A 19,792-nucleotide genomic window follows, 5' to 3' on the forward strand; every position below is an offset into this window, starting at 1 on the left:
TAAAGAAACATTTTAGTTTTTATTAAAATATAAAGCACTCTTAATAACAGCGACATAAACAAACACGTTTAAACCGTTCAAAAATAACGACAGAAAGTGCAAACACATCTTCTGTGTTAAACAAGGTCATCACACGATGTTTAAAGAGACTTAAACCACTCCTACTGGTTCAGTTCTCCATCCAAGTTTTGTGTTGTGTCGTCTACATCCACAAATATTGACATTTGCTGACTGAAAAAACAGGTTTATTAAACAGTCTCACCCAGGGTGTGTCCTCATGCAAAACCACGTGTGTGAGCGGTGACATATTCACACAGTGAGGAATGAATGTTGACAGACTGGAGTTGTGTACCCTAGCTGTCTGTCTATATTTGATCCTAACCATCATTAAAAGTCTGTCACTGGGCTGTACTTGCTCAACTACCTCGTCCTGTTCTCTCAGGATCTCCTTTATATTGTCTCGTCTGCCCTGTCAGGTGTGGTGTTCTCGTTGGATCGCCTGTCTGGGATACGGCAGTGAAATAAAACCAGCTGAAAGACGACCAAACATCCAGGTAAAGAAACGTACTTTTAGTGGTTTATGGCAGTGGTTGCTTGTTTTACAAAAAACTGTTAAACTCTGCATTTTTCTCTTAAATCATGAAAACATTTAGTTGTTATTAATTCATTCCTATGAAAGTGTAATACATTAGTCATTAGTTGTACTTTAACTTTTTTATTTTAGTCTTTGTTAGGGGACATAAAAGACATTCTTTCCCCACAGGACAACGAACTGACTCAATTTACACCCAGATAATTGTTCAACCTCAGGAACCAGAAAAGCTTACATCCATCTGCCATCTCACCCTCTTCCTTTGACTTCCAGATCGTCAATCATGGCCACTCAGCCCAACTATAACCACCATGAAGGTGCCTACGTCGCTGTGATGAAAGGCTTGAGAGAGCTGGACCTCAGCGGCCCTTGTGTTCCCAGTGACCTGGTTCTGATTGGAGACCATGCTTTTCCTTTAGCAGTGAACAGCCAAGGCCAGGTCCTGATGGCTGCCTCTCTGTACGGCAAAGGACGGATAGTGGTCCTCGGTCATGAGGGCTATCTCACCGCCTTTCCTGCTCTGGTGGAGAATGCTCTGGTCTGGTTAAGAGGAGAAGGATCTGACAACCCGTCTGTGGGTGTCAACAAATCCGTCAAGGAGGTCGCTGATAATCTCAGCAAATCCTCCTTCCAATCCAAAATTGTGGGGTCCTTTGATAAAAGTCTGGGGGTTGGTGTGTACGTGACCAGTGCCTACAGTGTGGGTTCAGATGTGAAGGACCTGGTGGCGTTCATGAAAGATGGAGGAGGAGTGCTGATAGCAGGGCAGGCGTGGAGTTGGTCTGAGCAGCACCCTAAGGAGAACACACTGCTTTTCTTTGAAGGGAACAAGGTGTCTGGAGTGGCAGGGATCTACTTTTCAGAGCATTATGGTGCGTTAGAGTGCGTCCCTGTGTTTCCACAAATCCCATCGTCCTGGATGGCTGTAGTGTGAGTGTACATTGCAATTTTATTTCAATGCAAATTCCACTATATGCAAAGTGACAGATTTTAATTTAAAAACACAATACAAAACCCTCCGATACTATACGTTACTATACAATCTAGCAGCAACTTCTGGTTTTAAATTTGTGAAGCCAATGCGGAAGTGCAAAAAACTGCAGTTTCCCAAATGTCCACTTGAGTCCGCCTACAAACGGCCCAATATTCAAATGTCTACATCAAATGTTTACAGCCTGGTACAAAAAAACATTTTGGTCTGATTAGCTCATGTCTCGATCGGCACACAGGGAACGGAGAGTGACTTTTAACATTTTTACAATTCATCCGTTTTGATTTTATGAAGGATAAGTGCTATACATAATTGGGGCGTGGCTGACTTGACTGACGGGCGGGCCAAGTGAGGCTGAAGACCCACTTTCAGCTCCAGCTGTCAGCCTGTCGTTAGGTTGACTGAAAGATAGGGTTTGATAGCATTTCCAAAATGGCGACCGCAATCGATGGGCTTCCAAAGCCCCCTTCAGTAACTTCAATGGCTTCATCCTCTATTATTTACAGTCTATAGTTAAAACACATATCATCATTTCTTACATTGTCACAATCTAATAAAAAAGTAGAAAAAAAATATATTTGTGTTCCTAACTGTGATATACTGGACTGCATCACTCTGATTGGTCTAATCGCTCCCTTTCACCAACAGTATTGGAAAGGACTTTGAGGATGACCTTGAGTTTTTACTCAAGGGGGTTCCAGAGTTTGACCTGGCGGGTGGTAGCGTCCTTTCTGAGATTCTGGTTCACGGCCCGCTGGCCTTTCCCATCGGGACCACCGCTGATGGAAAGGCATTTCTGGCAGGAGCCTACTATGGGCAGGGACGTATCATCGTGATGACACATGAAGGATTCCTGGCACGAGAGGTAGAGTGTAAATGAGCACATATTAGAATGAATTCAACAACGAGGACCACGCCGAGAAAGATATGAATTTAGAATAGTTTATTTCAATAAGGATAGAAGGATAGAAGTGATGAGTGAGGTTAGATTATGAGAGTCGATAGATGGAGAGATGAAGAGTTGAGGGCAGAGGTTGAGGGATGGGGTCAAGGGATGACAGATGAGGGTAAGGGTCGAGAGATCAAGGGGGGCGTTAAGGGCAAAGGGATGAAGGGAGGGTTTGAGGGATGTGGGATGAAGGGAGGGGGTAAGGTTTGAGAGACAAAGGCATGAGGGTAAGTGTCGAGGGATAAAGGTAAGGGTGGAGGGATAAGGGTAAAGGTTGGAGGAATGAAGGGATGAGGGTAGGGGTCGAGGGATGAAGGTTAGGATGCTGAGGTTGGATATATGTAGAAGAAGAGCAATAGACTGTGCTCCAACATGGGGTTTTATGGGGGGGAAACAATGTGAATTGAAGTCTGACATCTTTGCCTTTTTTTTGTACTCTGACCTCTGACCAACAGCAGCCGCCTGTGCACTCGTGTCAAATCTTTAATGTGATTAACGAACGACTACTTTCTTGCCATCTTGCCATTGCTGCAGAACCTGACTAAGTTTTGGAGCAACGCCCTTCGTTGGTTGGATGAAGACCGTAAGGGAGTCGTTGGTGTCGCGCACAAACCTGCACTCGCCAATCTCAGCAAATCTGGGTTAAATTGTGTGGCGTCAACTTTCCGAGACGACCTGAGTGTATACGTGTGTACGTCGTACAGCGATGCTAACTCAGAGGAAATTCAAGACTTTGTGGCAGAGGGAGGAGGCCTCCTGATGGCTGGACACGCCTGGTACTGGGCACAGAAGAACACTGGGCTAAATATATTCTCAGAGTACCCAGGTATGATAATGCACTATGACAATGTGTGACAATATAATGCATGTAAAAAAAAAAAAAAAAAAAAAAAGCCAAGGGGCTGCTGTCTAAATGTCCTGACGCAATTCATTCAATGTTAATTAGTGCGTATTCATGCAAAATACACTTCACCATGTTGTTCTAACACTAATATGTGTCTCTAGTCTGTGTACAAACCCCTCAATTATGAGAAAAGTCCATCCTCTCCGCCTTTTGTCTGCTCTACTTTCAAGAAAAGTTGTGCTCAAACAGGCTGTTTGGAGATTTTCCCTTCATGACATCACAAAGGGCAGTAACCCCTCCCACAAATGGGGGGCACTCTCACAGTTTGTTCTGCCCTCTGAGTCTTCCCTGTCCAAGCCCTTCCAGAGAGGGGGCGTGGTCAGACACAGTTAATTTACATTTAAAGGTACAGACACAGAAACAGTCTGTTCTGAGCAGGGCTGAAATAGAGGGGTTTATAGACATGATCAAATACAGGATCAGAGTGGATTTAGAACAAGAAACTTAACAGACATGTTTTGCAGACTTCTGAAACTTATTTAAACTTGTCAAAAAGGAGGATAATATTGCAACCTTAAGGTAATCATAACATGCTGATAAAACTCAAAATTAGAGACTTAATGCAAAAATTATTGCATTTATATAGTCACTCACTCACTTACAGGGTGAATAGCATACAGCTGGTTTTCAATCGATGCTCGGTATCAGCTCATAACAAGATCAGGTTTTGTAATCTTGGAAAGACAAAGAAACTAATGCTTTGCCAATCATTGCTTTTTGGGATCAAAAGTCAGATACAGGGCACTGGGTTTCATACGAGGTCTGCTGTCATGTCTTTCAGGGAACCATGTCCTGAACAAAATGGGCTTGAGCATGTTGGGTTCAATAATCAGAGGAGGTACATTCAAAGCCCCTGAGCCGAGCAAGGCCAAAGAAAACTACCACTTCCGCCAACTGCTCCACCGCTTTCATTGCCATGTTACCAAAGGGGAAGCACTGAGCAAGCATGATGAGGAAGGTCTGACAAAGTTGGGCCAAGACGTAGCCTCCTACTTGCACATGAACGCTTATGACTGCTGCTCCTACACGCAGGTGGTCTCCACCCTCACTCATGTCTTAATGAAGGCGGGTATGCCTCAGGTGAGAGAACACAAAGACTTTTAAATGGATTCCAACAGAAGGGCACAATGCTGACAACCACACAGAGGTGTTAGAAGAACAATCATAATGTAATAATATTTGTGTTTGAAGGTTTGTGACACCTGCCCCGCCAAGACTCCAAGAGACCTCCTGCTCCTCAGTGTGGGGCCAGAGCTGTACAAGGTTTGCTCGAATCCTGATGCCCTCCTGCCCCACCTCATCAAGGATAATCCCGCAATGCCAGTGATCTACAACCACTGTGTCACAATTAATGTTGACACAGCAGGTAAGGACTCATTAACACTTAAAGTCAAAATCTTGCAGGACAGTTACGGCACATTAATCTAGAGAGCTCGTTCTTAAAAGTAAAAGTGATCTAAAATTGGCTGTTTGTGTGTGTCTTTGTGTGTGTAAGGAGGGTTAGAGTGGGTCAGTACAGGTCTTTACCTGTCTCCTGGCATGAAGACCTACATCTCCTTACCAGCACGGATTGTCAACAAGGGATTTAAGGTACTGCTCGCAACATTAAAGACTTATTGAGGTCATTGTGAACTGTTGACCTCCGGGGCTGAGAAAAGAAGTAAAAGGAGTTCCATGATTGGCCACTTCAGACAAGTTTAAAAAATGAGGCCCTACATTAAAATTAAAAAAAATTACAGCCTGGTACAAAAAAAGTTTGGTTTCTAAGGCTCATTTATTCCAACCATGTGACGTTAAATTTCTATTTAACGCACCTGCTATCTCAGAAGGAGGAAATTCTGAGTTGCCAGTCTGATGCATCATCAGGAATACCCCCTAGAAGTATTTGAAGTATAGAATTTTAACTCAGAAACTCGGCTATAAACTATGCAATAATGTTGAAAAAAGAGAGGGGGGCAGGACATGCACCAGATAGCGTCAGTATTCAAAATCGAACTTGCGGCCAGTGCGATGAGGACTGAGGCCTTTGTACATGGGGGGGGGGGGGGGCGGCCCCACCAACTGAACCACCAACTGAACCAAACCAGTGCTGGATAGAATATTGCTTTGTTATTACAAATCTCCTTGTTACCTCCAGCAGCACCTTGAGTTCCAAATGTGGTTACTACTGGTTCCAGAAAACGAACATGGCGACTGCAGAATTTCCAAACAACATGCTTTGTTCTAGCATTGTAAGGTTTCATCCAGCAGACTGTGTAAAACATGGATGTAGTTTCAGGGATGTCACTCGATCTTTTTTTTTTGTACCCAGCCGTAACACAACATTTTAACACACCATGTCCACCGGTCCACTTTGCATCCTTTTCAATCAGTAACTAATCATACTCCATGTCATCTTCAGATCCAGATTGGCTGTCAAACAGACACTCTCAAGACGAATGTGCTGAAGAGAGCACGGTGTGTTCATGAGCAATATCCTGTAGACTCAGAGATGATGTTGGTGTCGAACCTGTGGGGGGGTCTCATCTACCTGGTGGCCCCGCCCAAAACAAAAGAGGATGGGCTAGAGGTCAAAGTGCAGATTGCTGTACCTGCACCATACTATAAATCTGGTGAGTCTCTAAAGAAAATGTGTCATATCTAGCAATGGAGTTTCCCTGAGAATGTTCCTAAATCTTTTTAAAAGAGGGGAATAAAAACATTACAAGTAGGACCCGACAGGATTGATAGATTTATTGTGTTAATCCTTGAAATGTAATTATCAAACACTTGTGGTAAAGATTTATAATGAAGACAAGATGGTCACTCAACTGGAAAGTAACTCCCCATGTACATGCATCACTGCTTGACACTCTGGAGAGTGATGATGCTTGTTGCAATCCATATAGCGCCCTCTGCTGGTGAAAGAGAACTGCTAGTGTATTACAATGAAACTCAGATTAAATGCTTTTTGACAGGTTAATAAATCTAATAATATCGGCGCTTATCTGAGATAAAATTAGCCGATACCGATAGTCAATGGATATGCCAATATCGGCCGATATTATCGGCTAGTCGATTAATCGGTCTGGCTCTAATATCAAGTCATGATGCTGACTATACAGGATGTACAAGAACACAGTGAGATCAAGGTCCTCGTTAAGGCCAGGGTGTTTTGTAGCCTTTCATTTATACATACACAAAGGTTTCTGCTGGTTCCGCTTTTTCTGTCTGTCACATTTCCTCAGGGAAGTTGGGATGTGGTCTAAACCACATAAGGCTTGTAATGTGTCTGGGTTGCTATGGTGGAATTGGAAGTAGTCTCTTGCCATGAGGAAGTTCACATTACCAGTTCAGATGGTATATGTGTGTTCTGATAGTCTGTCCTGTAGACGTCTTGTGGAAAATGTACCTATTTGGCCCCCGTTATCTCCCCAGTTCTTTTTGGAGCAGGGCAGAGTAGGTAATCTACTTTAATGATGCAATTGCTTGACCATGTTAATAAAGAGGCCGGCAGTCGGGCAGTTTTCTGAAGTCAATATTTAGTTAAGGCCAATTTTGAATCCCGGGCTTTCCCTTTAATCTTTTCAGGTGTGACAACACCAGCTGAGTGGTCGTTGCTGCGTACAGCTCCCGCACCCTGGGCAGAGCTAGAGTTTGCCAACATCATCCTCACCGTACCATCAGATGTGGTTCGGAACCTGGAGTGCCCTGATGAGCTGGCAGTGCTTTGGGATGACATCATGAAGGGCATCGCCGACCTTGCTGTCATACCACACAAATTTCCTCGCAAGGAGCGCTATGTATGCGACGTGCAGATCTCCCACGGTGAGTTTGGGTTTGAAATCTTTCCAGGTCTTTTTTTTTTTTTTTAAGATTTATTTTTGGGCTTTTGTGCCCTTAATGGAGAGATAAGACAGTGGATAGAGTTGGAAATCAGGGAGAGAGAGTGGGGAATGACTTGCGGGAAAGGAGCCACAGGTGGGATTTGAACCTGGGCCGCCCGCTTGGAGGACCACAGCCTCCATACGTGATGACTTTTATTGGCTGGTTTTCTTAAGCTCTCAAATTGTTTATGTCGTTATCTCGAGATAGCAACACTGGTTTTCTTGTGATGACAATATAGTACCGCGATATCCTGTGAAAAATTGCAGAAATTAACTTGAGTGGTAATCCTCAGATATGGAGATAAAAAAAGTCTAGCTGTCAACTGAAATCATGGAAAACAGTCATGTAAATTGTATTGATGCATGTCCTCTTAGGGCTCAAATATACTTGCTTTTGAACCATGCATATGCGTAGACAACCTGCTGGGTTGTGAACGTAAATGTTCTTATACTTGCCTGTGCACAACGTGTGTTACTAGAGGATTCCTCTAGGGGGAGCACCACATAGTTGAACACCGAAGTAGAGATGATCTGTCGCTAGTTGCGGACTTGATTTCTTAACTTTTCAGGATACACAAGGCTGATATCATGCGTTAGCGTACTCGTAGTTAAAAGCAAGTACACTCAGGCCTTTACGGCTTCCATAGTTTTGTAACATCCCGCTCAAATAAGTCGTGGATTTTGTGCGGTGCTTTGTGCCCGCCCTTTCGCTACAATGAGATGTACAGTAAGGATTTTTATTACAGATATGGAGCCCTATTAAACCATTTCTCCCCCCAGGTTGGATGCATGCAGGTTATCCTGTCATGATGCACAGGGCCACAGCAGCTACGCTGGTCGACGTCAAACACATTAAAAAGACCGGATTGTGGGGCGCCATCCATGAACTGGGACACAACCAACAGAAACGCCACTGGGAATTCGCACCACACACTACAGAGTGTACATGCAACCTGTGGTCTGTGTATGTGCATGAAACCGTGCTGGGGATCAGCAGGGAGAAGGTGGAGTCCAAGAGCTGTGTGAACTTCTGGTGCATTGTGTTTTACTTGTTTATGAGATTACATCAAATCTTTTCATCTTGTTCAGGCTCATGGAGCAATGACTCCTGAGAATCGAAACAAGCGTACAGAGGCGTATGTCAAGGGGGGCAGAGAACTTGCTAGCTGGAGTGTATGGACGGCCCTGGAGACATACATGCAGGTAAGAGAGAGTTATTGTGTCCTTCCCCCCGTAGAGACTCTTTGTCTCGATGCTCATAAAACACCACACAACCAAAATACCTGAGGACAATGAGAGACAACGCTGCATTTTACATCTGTTCTCTTCCATGCAGCTCCAGGACAAGTTTGGCTGGGACGCCTTCAAGAAGGTGTTTGGAGCCTACCACAAGATGAACCCTGCCACCTTTCCAAAGGACAACAAAGGCAAGATGAACCTGTATGCTGAGACCTTCTCCCAGGCTGTGAAGATGGACCTCTCTGGATACTTTAAGGCCTGGGCCTGGCCCATAGAAAAAGAAACAGAGGAGAAACTTTCCAAACTGCCACCATGGAGTGACCACCCCATGGTCAAGTATAACTGAGCTTCATACTGCTGCTGATAGGAAGTGTAGCGGGGCGGTTTTAAGACTGCCAAAGTCCTTTTAGGGGCGAATTCACAAAAGATGTAATATGGCCGCTGCACAGCACAAGCAACATTTATTAGAAATATTCTCGGGGACTGTTGTCAAACATATTGTGCAATAATATTCTAGTGTGTCTAATCTAAGCGCCTTACAACCTTAACCTGCTGAGGTCAATTTCAACACAAGAAAGATGATAAGCAAATGGTTTTCCATTTAACTTCACATGCAGCCACTTCATATCTGCTTCCTTATCTTCATATTCACTCCTCCTGCCTCTGTCTCCAGCATTTAGAGATAGATCAGAAGTCTGATCTTAGTCACTCAGTTTTGTTTCGGGTCGTAACTCTAATGCTCTTACAGACTGAACAGTGTAACAGTAGGCCTAATTCACTTGGGTTATAAGGGTATGGGCATATTACCTTCAATGATATTTGCATTAACTTTCCATGGAACAGACACTAATAAACATTTTACTTCACCACTCAGCTTCTTGGTTTCATTTATTTAATGTTGCTTACGTGACACGAGTATATTTCAGTCAGCAGCTCACGTTTGTGTTAGGCGTTTGGGCTCCGACCTCACAGTTTTAATTTTAATGCAGAAATTTGAGGAGTGATGGAATGATATCTTAAACCCTCAGTCGGAGCCTACAGGTGGATGCTGGGGTGGAGGTGGGGATGAGCGAGAGTGCAGAACTGGTGCAGGTCAGAGCTGTCGATGAAAGAGAGAAAATGGAGGGAGTGGAAATCTTGCAGCTTTGATAGACGGCTAACTGGAAGGTAGGTGTTGTGATTGTTGACAATGATGCATGTCAAGTGTGGAATCAGTGTAGCTCGAGTTGACTGCCTGAACCAGCTCTCAGGCGTCGCCTTGTATACGGATAGTCCCGGAAATATGATATCAGTTCTTCAAGGTTATAACGCCTGAAGAACTGAAAAAAATATATACAGTATATATGTTTTTCACAAGCTGAATTTCCACAGAGGCTATAAACCTTTGAAGAAACTCAAACTTGTTTTTGCGCTCATGATTTAATGTTTGTAGCACTTTGAGGTGTGTTTTAAATGTAAAGTCAGTGATGTAGTATACGCAGGTATATGGAGTATATCCACTTATTGTTCAGTCTCCATAGAAGGTATACCCACTTCTTAATCCCCTCGGATTCACACCAATGATTGATTCACAGTATTCAGTAGTATGCTGCAATTGTTTTTCCTAAGATGGTGAAGGGATGACTCTCCCTACTCCTATAATTAGCTAGTACACACTACAGGTGGCTGTGGCTCAGTTGGTAGAGTCGTCGTCTCTCAACTGGTAGGTAAAGTGTGTTATTAACAATATGTATCATTATTATTAAAGGGGTGGGGTCTTAATTAAGTACCATTTATATTACTTAGCAAAAAAAAAACGTTTGGGCTTTGATGCTTTCATGAAATTGAATGTTCATATATTCATTTTCAATGTGTTTTTAAAAGAATGCTTTATTACTGTAAATGAGGGCAGGTGATTCAGACTGCCTTTATCATTTAGACTGTATTACCGCTAAATATGTTTGTGTGGATATTTGCATTGACTGTCATGTAAAAATTGTAAAAGGCATCAGTCACTTTATTTTGTCTTATGGTATGTATAACCTGTTTTATGGTAACATGCACCATGTCGATAACAGCTTTACGTTAAAGTCATCACCAGACTTGAATCTATAAAAATTGAAAAGACTCCATAGTTATAAAATCTTATTTAACATTTCAGAGTAATGACACTGAATATGAGTTCTTCATCTTCACATCTTTTTATTATTTGTTTATGCCTTGCAGTTGTTGTCAAACAGCTCCCCTACTGGTTGATTGGAGAACTGCTGGAGGAATTGTCCCACTCCCTCCAAAGTGAGCGTCTCCACCTTGTTCTCCTCTGTGTTCCTGGCTGTCGCAGCTCCGCTCTGAACGGGTCTGTCATTGTTGTCCACACAGCAGTAGGCATTCCACAGGTAGTCGGGGATGTGTTGAGGTGACCACGATCGATCACCACGACCACGATCAAAGCCAGAGTGTTTGTAGTCCTCATCCAGAGCCTGTTTCTCTCCTAGGTAGACCCCAGGGTGGTCTTTGCCCAGCCAGTAGGCATCCTTCATCTCTGCTTGCCATGAAATGTTAACCAGCTATAAGACACATCACAAACTGTGATTGGTTGATTTTTTCTACACATCAGTGAATCAGCACTTTTCACACTGGCTGATGATTTAGATCATGTAAATACTGAATATGCACATAATCAGTGTTTTATAAAAACCAACCTGAGGCTCCACAAACCAGCGTCTCTCTCGGCCTCCTCCATTACTGGGCTGGAATTGATAAGCGGAGTAGACAGCGATACGATGGTTTGTGTCGTACAGTGTGGCAAAGTGGTACCTAATGGTGCAAAGATACCCTGTTGTTATTTGTAGTTAAGCAGTGGAGGCATGTCACAACCATAAACTGTAAATATTAATGGATGAAGCCTGAGTGACGTCACCCATCTGCTCCTGTAGAGGAGGGTTATTGGCGTCAGCCGCCATGTTGGAAATGCTGTCTCAGCCTAACTTTCAGACAACCTGACAGGCTGAGAGCTGGAGTTGCTCACAGGACGAGCAACATTTATTAGAAATGTTCTCGGGGACTGTTGTCAAACATATTGTGAAATAATATTCTAGTGGGTCTAGTCTAAGAGCCTTACAACCTTAACCTGCTGAGATCAATTTCAACCCAAGAAAGATGATAAGCAAGTGGTTTTCCATTTAACTTCAGTGCAGTCATTTGCATAGACTGCACTGTGAGTGAAACTTTTTACTTTTACTTCTCTACATTTGAAAGACAAATATCGGACTTTTGGCTCCACTACTCATCTATGAATGTTCTCGTTACTCTGAAGTCAGCTGATGAATTTTCTTATCAAAATCAGATCTGAAAGACATTAAACTGTGTCTGTTTAGGTCTGCGTGTGGTTTGTCTAAGGGCCGTGCCTGTATGTCGTACGTCTCTGTGGTTGAACATAGAGCAAACGCAGAGAAAACGTCTCTCAGAAGAGATCAGGACTTCAGTGGAATGGAGAAGTTGTCACAGAGGCCCTTTAAAAAAATGTAACTGAAATGCTGTGTGCTAAAACCGCTGAAGTGAAGTGAGAAAAACAAAGGGAGCTTTAGCAGCACGCACCATGAATAAAAATATGCTGCACAGTTGCACAGTTCAAGAGGCCTTGCACCAACAGAAATGGCTGTTTAAAAGAATTTATTTCTGTGTAAGGCCTGGCTGACATTGTCCACACTCATCAGGTATTTTTGGTTGCTCCTTTTGCTTTTGTATTTGTTTATTTACTTTGTAAAGAAACAAACATGAAGAAGTTGTCGTGTTTGGATCTGAATAATCAAGACACACTTTTTTCCCCACAATTGTTGACGTTTTCTTTTTAAACTCGATCATCGATCCATGAGTATAAAAAAAAATCAGCAGACTAATCCATGAATCCATTAAACAATAATTACATAAAGAAGCCATTACCTTACTTATGTGATATACTCTTTTCTGCTTTATACTCTTTTCAGTTCATTTGGCTGGTGTTACTTTGGTTTCAGAAACATTTGTATGAAATTAATCTACAAAAAAATGAAAAGACTTCATAGTTATAAAATCTTATTTAACATTTCAGAGTAATGACACTGAATATGAGTTCTTCATCTTCACATCTTTTTATTATTTGTTTATGCCTTGCAGTTGTTGTCAAACAGCTCCCCTACTGGTTGATTGGAGAACTGCTGGAGGAATTGTCCCACTCCCTCCAAAGTGAGCGTCTCCACCTTGTTCTCCTCTGTATTCCTGGCTGTCGCAGCTCCGCTCTGAACGGGTCTGTCATTGTTGTCCACACAGCAGTAGGCATTCCACAGGTAGTCGGGGATGTTGACCCGCTTCACATTGTTTTTGATGATCCAGGTGTCTGCTGAGGGAATGGCACCAACCAGCACGTAGGCCTTGGAGCACTTTTCCTTGAAGAGGTCGGTGAGCTGGGTCTCATGGATCCTCCAGGAGTTCTGGTTCATCTTTGGGTTCTGAGGAACCACGTTGGTCAGTGTGAAAGTGGCATTTCGGCTTGGGACTGAAAGAGAGGAAAAGAGAGTAATATGCAAAAACTAGTACTACTATTATATTGCATCAAAGCTTAACAAGTATTGTGAGAACCCTAGTGTAAACCTCATGCCACCCTTGTATAATTTAGTGGCCCAGTTAAAAAGAAAAGTCTGGATCCAGCCCTGCTACTGGAACAAAGAGAACTCTGCTCTGATTATAAGAGGTGTGTACACAGCTCTGAAATAAAAACTTTATCTGGTTGCTACTGCCACCTGCTGACACCAACTTTCCACTACCTGCATGGTGTCCATTGGGGTTGAGGTGACCACGATCAAAGCCAGAGTGTTTGTAGTCCTCATCCAGAGCCTGTTTCTCTCCTAGGTAGACCCCAGGGTGGTCTTTGCCCAGCCAGTAGGCATCCTTCATCTCTGCTTGCCATGAAATGTTAACCAGCTATAAGACACATCACAAACTGTGATTGGTTGATTTTTTCTACACATCAGTGAATCAGCACTTTTCAGACTGGCTGATGATTTAGATCATGTAAATACTGAATATGCACATAATCAGTGTTTTATAAAAACCAACCTGAGGCTCCACAAACCAGCGTCTCTCTCGGCCTCCTCCATTACTGGGCTGGAATTGATAAGCGGAGTAGACAGCGATACGATGGTTTGTGTCGTACAGTGTGGCAAAGTGGTACCTAATGGTGCAAAGATACCCTGTTGTTATTTGTAGTTAAGCAGTGGAGGCATGTCACAACCATAAACTGTAAATATTAATGGATGAAGCCTGAGTGACGTCACCCATCTGCTCCTGTAGAGGAGGGTTATTGGCGTCAGCCGCCATGTTGGAAATGCTGTCTCAGCCTAACTTTCAGACAACCTGACAGGCTGAGAGCTGGAGTTGAGGAGGATTTTAATTCTGAAACTTTACAATTTGCCACTTGAAGCTGCTCTGGTGGATCTGCTGCAGCCATGTAGTCTCTGTCTATACTTACAGAAAGGCTGAGGAGCAAGTCTGTTAAAGGTCACATCCTCCTCCTCTTCAACCACTTTCAATAAGTCTCAGAGCTGCTCAAACCATGTGTGTGAAGTTTCTTGTTCTAAATCCACTCTGATCCTGTATTTGACCATGTCTATAAACCCCTCTATTTCAGCCCTGATCAGAACAGGCTGTTTCTGTGTCTGTACCTTTAAATGTAAATGAGCTGTGTCTGACCACGCCCCCTCTCTGGAAGATGCTTGGGTGTCTCTGGCTTTCTCGCTCCATGTCCTATTGTTTACGGTGAGAAGGCAGACTCAGAGGGCAGAACAAACACCTAGCTGTGGGAGTGTCACCTATCTGGGGGAGGGGTTACTGCCCTTTGTGATGTCACGAAGGGAAAATCTCCAAACGGCCTGTTTGAGCACACATCTTCTGAAAAGTGGAGCAGTTAAAAGACGGAGAGGATGGACTTTTCATCATTGGGGGGTTTGTAGACAGACTAGAGGCACATATTGTAATAGAAACATGGTGAAGTGGATTTTGCGACCTTTAAAACTATGAGTTTGATTATTCTTTGTTAAAAACTGTGTGTCACTGGTGTTCATGACCAGGTTTCTCTTGTACCAGATATTTCTGATCCAGAAATCTGATTAAGTCATGAGTCAATAAAATAGTATCTATGACACTTTGTTACTTCTGATAAATATTGTTCTCGCCCCACCAATAGAATCAGGACATAGCTTGGTTCCATTTACTTTTTAAAACATATCATAGACATTTATATCAGTCCCTTTTTTCTTTACCTGTTGACAAAGCGCTGACAGAGACGGGCAGCACCGGGTGTAGAAGCCCCCCACTCGGGCACCTTGTCTTTGTAGAAGTACTTCATGCATTCTGGTTTATCCTGGAATTAAAAAAAAACATTTTACACTGAACCCCGAGGGAACCTTGTAACTTAACATGTCCCTTAAAGTTTTCAAGAAACTGAAGATACCAACCTCAAAACGTTCCACAACATCTGCATGAGCAGAAAAGAGGAGTGAGAGGAACGCACACAAAGTCACCGAGATATGCATCCTCACTAAAGCACTGCCGATGATCCTTGAGCAAAGCAATCAAATCAAACACAGTTACACATTGAAGACTGATGAATAAATGGTAAATGGACTTGAGCTTGTATAGTTCTTTTCTAGTCTTCTCACTACTCAAAGTGCTTTCACACCACAGGTCTCACCTTCACATTCACACACTGATGGTAGAGGCTGCTGTGTAAAGAGTCCATCAGTATTAATCATTCATACGCTGTCCACAAAGCAGTGGGAGCAATTGGAGGTTAAGTGTCGGACATGCGGGTGCAGGAGCTGGAGATCAAACCCCCGACCTTCCAGTTGCAGGCATTTGGGTTTTAAATTTTGGATATGATTCGGTGCCGGTAGCCTAGTGGTTATGTCGCACCCCATGTACAGAAGCTATAGTGGGGTTTGAGTCCCTTTGCTGCATGTCGTCTCCCACTCTCTCCTCTCATCATAAAGGCAAAAATGGCCCAACGTCCTGAAAATAAAAATCTTTTTGGATGAGTTTGCTGACTGCAGAAGTTCAAACTTTTTTCCCTTCCTTTTCATAGTAGTTTATAAGATGCAGGGTACTTTTAAAGAACTTGGTTGAGATATTTCTCTGAAACATCAATGATACCAAGACCGCTTTTTAACCATTCGCACATACAAAGACTTGTGTCTTCTGTGGATGGTTGTGGTAGATTTTCCTTTGTAGTTTTGTTTTTTTTACATTGTAAGATGTTTACTTTTTTGCGCCCTTTTGGTTCTCGTGCCTGAAGTATCTCATATAACTACGGTGATTGGGAAGTGCAAAAACTCAAATCACAAAGTGTGAAACACTTTTACAAAGCTTGAGACAAATTTACATTTTGGAAAACGTTTTTAATATTTTATAAAACAAAACTACAAAAGCAAAACACCTTTAGCATTCCCCAAAGACATTTACAAACAACAGAATCTTGACAGGAAGGGAAAGTACTAAATGCCGGAAGTGAGCAGTCTTTTAGTTTGTTTTGGCCATAGTGATACTGAATATAAATGTTTTATATATATATATATATATATATATACAGTATATCCATTGCCAGGCAAAGATTCTGTCATTTGTAAATTGGTTTGGGGACTTGTACATTTGTCTCAGCGCCAATTTTGTTTTATAAAATGTAAAAACGTTTTCCAAAAATGTGAATTTGTCTCAAGCTTTGTTTCACACATTGTCATTTCAATTTTCCACTTCCCAGTCACTGTATTACAAAAATCTTAAAATAAGAATAAAAACTGAACTAAAACTGAACATTTTACACAATATAAACTAAACTGACAAACCAGCGTTCACAACAGATCCAAACTGAAATTAAGAACAAACAGTCAAAATTAAAATACTAATGTAAAATATAAAAGTCTTATTACCTTGGTATGCTAACTGTAAAAACAGCTTGAGCCTGCGCACTGCAGAGGCTCAGTCTGTTTGTACCATCTGTGTCTGAATGTTTGTGTTTCCACTCACCTGCTGGAGCACCTGTCCACTGCCACGGTCCGCTCCCGAGCACAAACCGGCTTTTATAAGTCACTTCTCTTCACCTCTTGACCCCGCTCGCTCTCTCCTTTTTTTTCCCCTCTTGACCTCATGTTAACGTGTGATATTTTGTGTGGGATGACACAGGATTGGATCACCAAGAGACAGAGAGTAAGAAGCACATGATGTGGAGAAAGCGTCTAGGACAGAGCTCTTTTTGTAAATGTGTCAGACATGAGAGAGCAGCCTGAATGTGAAGAGGAGTTCATTTAAAGCTCCTGTGTGGAGTTTTAAGTTGGTAATCAAACAGACTAAAATTAATCAAGATGCCACTTTATGACCTCTGGAAGAAAACAACACCACTGTCATTAAGACTGATCATTTCTATACAGTGTTTTCAAAGCCTGTAAACGCTGCTGCAGGGTGGGTGTCAGACAGACTTTTTGTTAAGACACTAAATACTAAGATGGATGGACTTTTCTATGACACCGCAGGTCACACCTAAACACTCACACACTGATGGTAGAGGCTGCTATGTAAAGGTTCCATCAGTATTAACAGTTCATACACATTCATACCCCGCCGCAAAAGCAGCGGGAGCAACTTGGGGTTAAGTGTCTTGCCCAAGGACACATCGGGCATGTGACTACAGAAGCTGGGGATCGAACCCACGACTTTCCAGTTGAGACATGTGAGGGATGAATTCAGAAAAGACATATAAGGTTTGGTTTTGTCCACAGGGGCGCCAGAATTGACACTAAAAGAAAGTTCCTCACAGGAGCTTTAACTTAATAACTTGAGGTTTTTTCTCTTTTACATTTGTTGTTGTCGTGGGTAACTTTTAACCCAATAAAACTAAATCAAAATGATTGTGTGTTGGAGCGCACCCCATGTACAGAGGCTGTAGTCCTCCAAGCAGGTGGCCCGGGTTCAAATCCGACCTGTGGCTTGTTTCCCGTATGTCGTTCCCCACTCTCTGTCTCTCTGATTTCCCAACTCGATCCACTGTCCTGTCTCTCCAATAAAAGGGCAAAAAGCCAAAAAAGAAATCTTAAAAAAATGAATTACAGTGTGTTCTTACAGGCGACTAAAATTGTGATATTATTGATGGATTTAAGGAATACACAAGAAATATTCTGTATATAAACTAGTTGCAAGAAGCTCCACCTTTAACAGCTATACTATTAAAATGATTTGTGCAGTAATCCATGAATAATTATGATCCAATAACATGATGTACATCATGATGAAAAAAAAAAAAAAAAAAACGATTCTGGATAATGTCGACCTTATGTTTGGGGTTATAAATGAAGTACCTCATCCATCGCTTGCTGTGCAATTCATTGCTTGTCTAAATCTTCATGAAATTAAAAATATTTCTGAGTCATAGCTGGACATTTTTAGTGAACGTGTAATACCTTGACGGTGGGGGGGGGAATCATCTCCACAGTGAGTATAAGTCAGACAGCGAGTAGCAGCAACAGTATGTGGTGACTTATGATCATCTGAGCTAATGATATCAGCACGTTTAACTATAGTCGCTGCATTGACTCAGGCAAAAGTAAAATAGTCCTCTGATGTTCATTCCTGAGTCTGACACAAAGATTAGCTCATTTATCATTCACAACAACAGCGTTAAGTTGTGTAACCCCTCTACAGGATATCTCTCCATGTGTGGTTCTTCCCACGAGCTCAGGCTCACATGTGGAGCTCTCCCTGCCGTCCGTCTTACACTTATTTTTTAAACATGTTTAAGTAGGTTTTAAATAGTTTCTCTCTTATGTGTTGTTTCTTGTAACATCTGTTTTGTAATCTGTGTGTCATGATGGATGTCAATCTTGCTGCCTGCAAAAAAACAAATCTACCTACAGGTACAAATTAAGTCACCTGAACTTGAAGCAAGCAATCAATCATTATTTGTAAAGCGCCAATTCATAACAAGTGTTATCTCGAGACGCTTTACAAAAGAGCAAATGGGATAATATGCAGGCAGGATTTCTCCTTTGTATTCCTCATGTTACTGTTGTCCACACTTCCTTGCAGCTGAGGTGGAGGTCGGAGCAGGCCGTGCATGAATGTTGACGGCGGTGGTTTAGGGGACGATACAGTCTGATGGTGTCGGCTGGGCGTCAGGCGGTGGTTAGGACGATTGGGTCCACCTCAGTAGACTGAACATTTCAGCATCAATGCTAACTTCCTGTTTTTTTTTTTCAGTATGGTTTGGATGCATCCTTTCAGGAAATGAGTTGTATTTTAACACCCACAATGCTGTGCAAAATTAAATGTAAAATGTCACTTCCTGCGCGCCTCCAAATCAAAACAAACGAGGATGGATGGTTCGGGTAACAGGCCTTTCAAATGTTAAGTTGTTAAATTGTTTCCATGCAATGTGAAGTTTTGTATTATTCACTGAGCCATCGTGCAGATCACATCTGAGTTGGAGTGTCAATAACATGAGAAAAGAAAGAAGAAGAAAAATACAGAAAGACAGGAAGCAAAACTGTACATGAAACACCGGGGCGGGAACTCCAAAATAAACTGATTAAACTTGGAAAAATTAATTTAAAAATACACACAAGGGATAGAGAAAACATTTAAAACCACATGTGGAAATAATATAATAAGAAGGCGGGAGAAACACAAGGGTGCTGATATTAGAAAACAGGAAATAATATCAAAACACTGAATTTGTTGCATTTTTTTTTCAGGCTGGCGGATTGCAGAGAAAGAAACAGGGAGCATTAGAGGGAAGATAAAGTGGGGGAGCTTTTATTTAATCAGCCTTGTATTTTCCCATTACTCTGCTGACATTCAGTTTGTCACATTAACCAATCAGCATAAATCCCTCCGTACATGACTGCAGCACAGAACAAGATGTTGTGCCGAGGGTTATTAAGACAATAAGTTAATGAAGAAGTTAATGATGCTCTTCTACATCAACTACTAATACTGCTAGTTTGCTATTTTCACTGAGAGGAGGTATCCACTAAAAGAGACCTGTAGAACACTTTGAATGCTTTTGATTTAATTAAAAACTTAATTGGGAGATGGGCGCAGGATAGTTATGGTTATAGGTTATGTCGCTCGCTGCAGAGGCTGTAGTCCTCATCTCAGCGGCCGTGGGTTTGAATCTGACCCCCGTCCTTTGCTACATGTCGTCCCCCTCTCCATCTCCTCACAGCATTTCCTGTCTCTCTTCAGCTGTTCT

At 42.3% G+C, this 19,792-nt stretch overlaps 2 protein-coding genes across 3 annotated transcripts; one reads left to right on the forward strand and one right to left on the reverse strand.

Annotated features, from left to right (window-relative positions):
• The first annotated feature begins 332 nt into the window (after window positions 1–332).
• Window positions 333–9,410, forward strand: zgc:162193 (TRPM8 channel-associated factor homolog). Its single transcript, XM_061045607.1, has 12 exons — window positions 333–554; window positions 866–1,522; window positions 2,232–2,448; window positions 3,067–3,358; window positions 4,218–4,516; window positions 4,628–4,802; window positions 4,932–5,026; window positions 5,838–6,048; window positions 7,007–7,243; window positions 8,083–8,306; window positions 8,392–8,505; window positions 8,639–9,410. The coding sequence occupies exons 2-12, from the start codon at window positions 876–878 to the stop codon at window positions 8,885–8,887; spliced, it is 2,760 nt and encodes a 919-aa protein (XP_060901590.1). The 5' UTR covers window positions 333–554; window positions 866–875; the 3' UTR covers window positions 8,888–9,410.
• Window positions 9,411–12,627: 3,217 nt separating this feature from the next.
• Window positions 12,628–16,709, reverse strand: si:dkey-243k1.3 (endonuclease domain-containing 1 protein-like). 2 transcript variants are annotated; one of them, XM_061045665.1, is made up of 6 exons: window positions 16,576–16,709; window positions 15,012–15,114; window positions 14,817–14,917; window positions 13,615–13,729; window positions 13,323–13,479; window positions 12,628–13,054 (listed from the first exon to the last, which is right to left on the reverse strand). In XM_061045665.1, exons 2-6 carry the CDS (start codon window positions 15,087–15,089, stop codon window positions 12,663–12,665), a joined length of 843 nt encoding a protein of 280 aa, XP_060901648.1. In that variant the 5' UTR covers window positions 15,090–15,114; window positions 16,576–16,709; the 3' UTR covers window positions 12,628–12,662. The 2 variants fall into 2 exon arrangements, with proteins under 2 accessions (XP_060901648.1, XP_060901649.1); XM_061045666.1 differs by lacking the exon at window positions 16,576–16,709 and adding an exon at window positions 16,479–16,553.
• Between the last annotated feature and the right edge of the window lie 3,083 nt (window positions 16,710–19,792).

This window comes from Labrus mixtus, chromosome 9 (genome assembly GCF_963584025.1).
Source record: "Labrus mixtus chromosome 9, fLabMix1.1, whole genome shotgun sequence".
Lineage (NCBI taxonomy): Eukaryota > Metazoa > Chordata > Actinopteri > Labriformes > Labridae > Labrus > Labrus mixtus.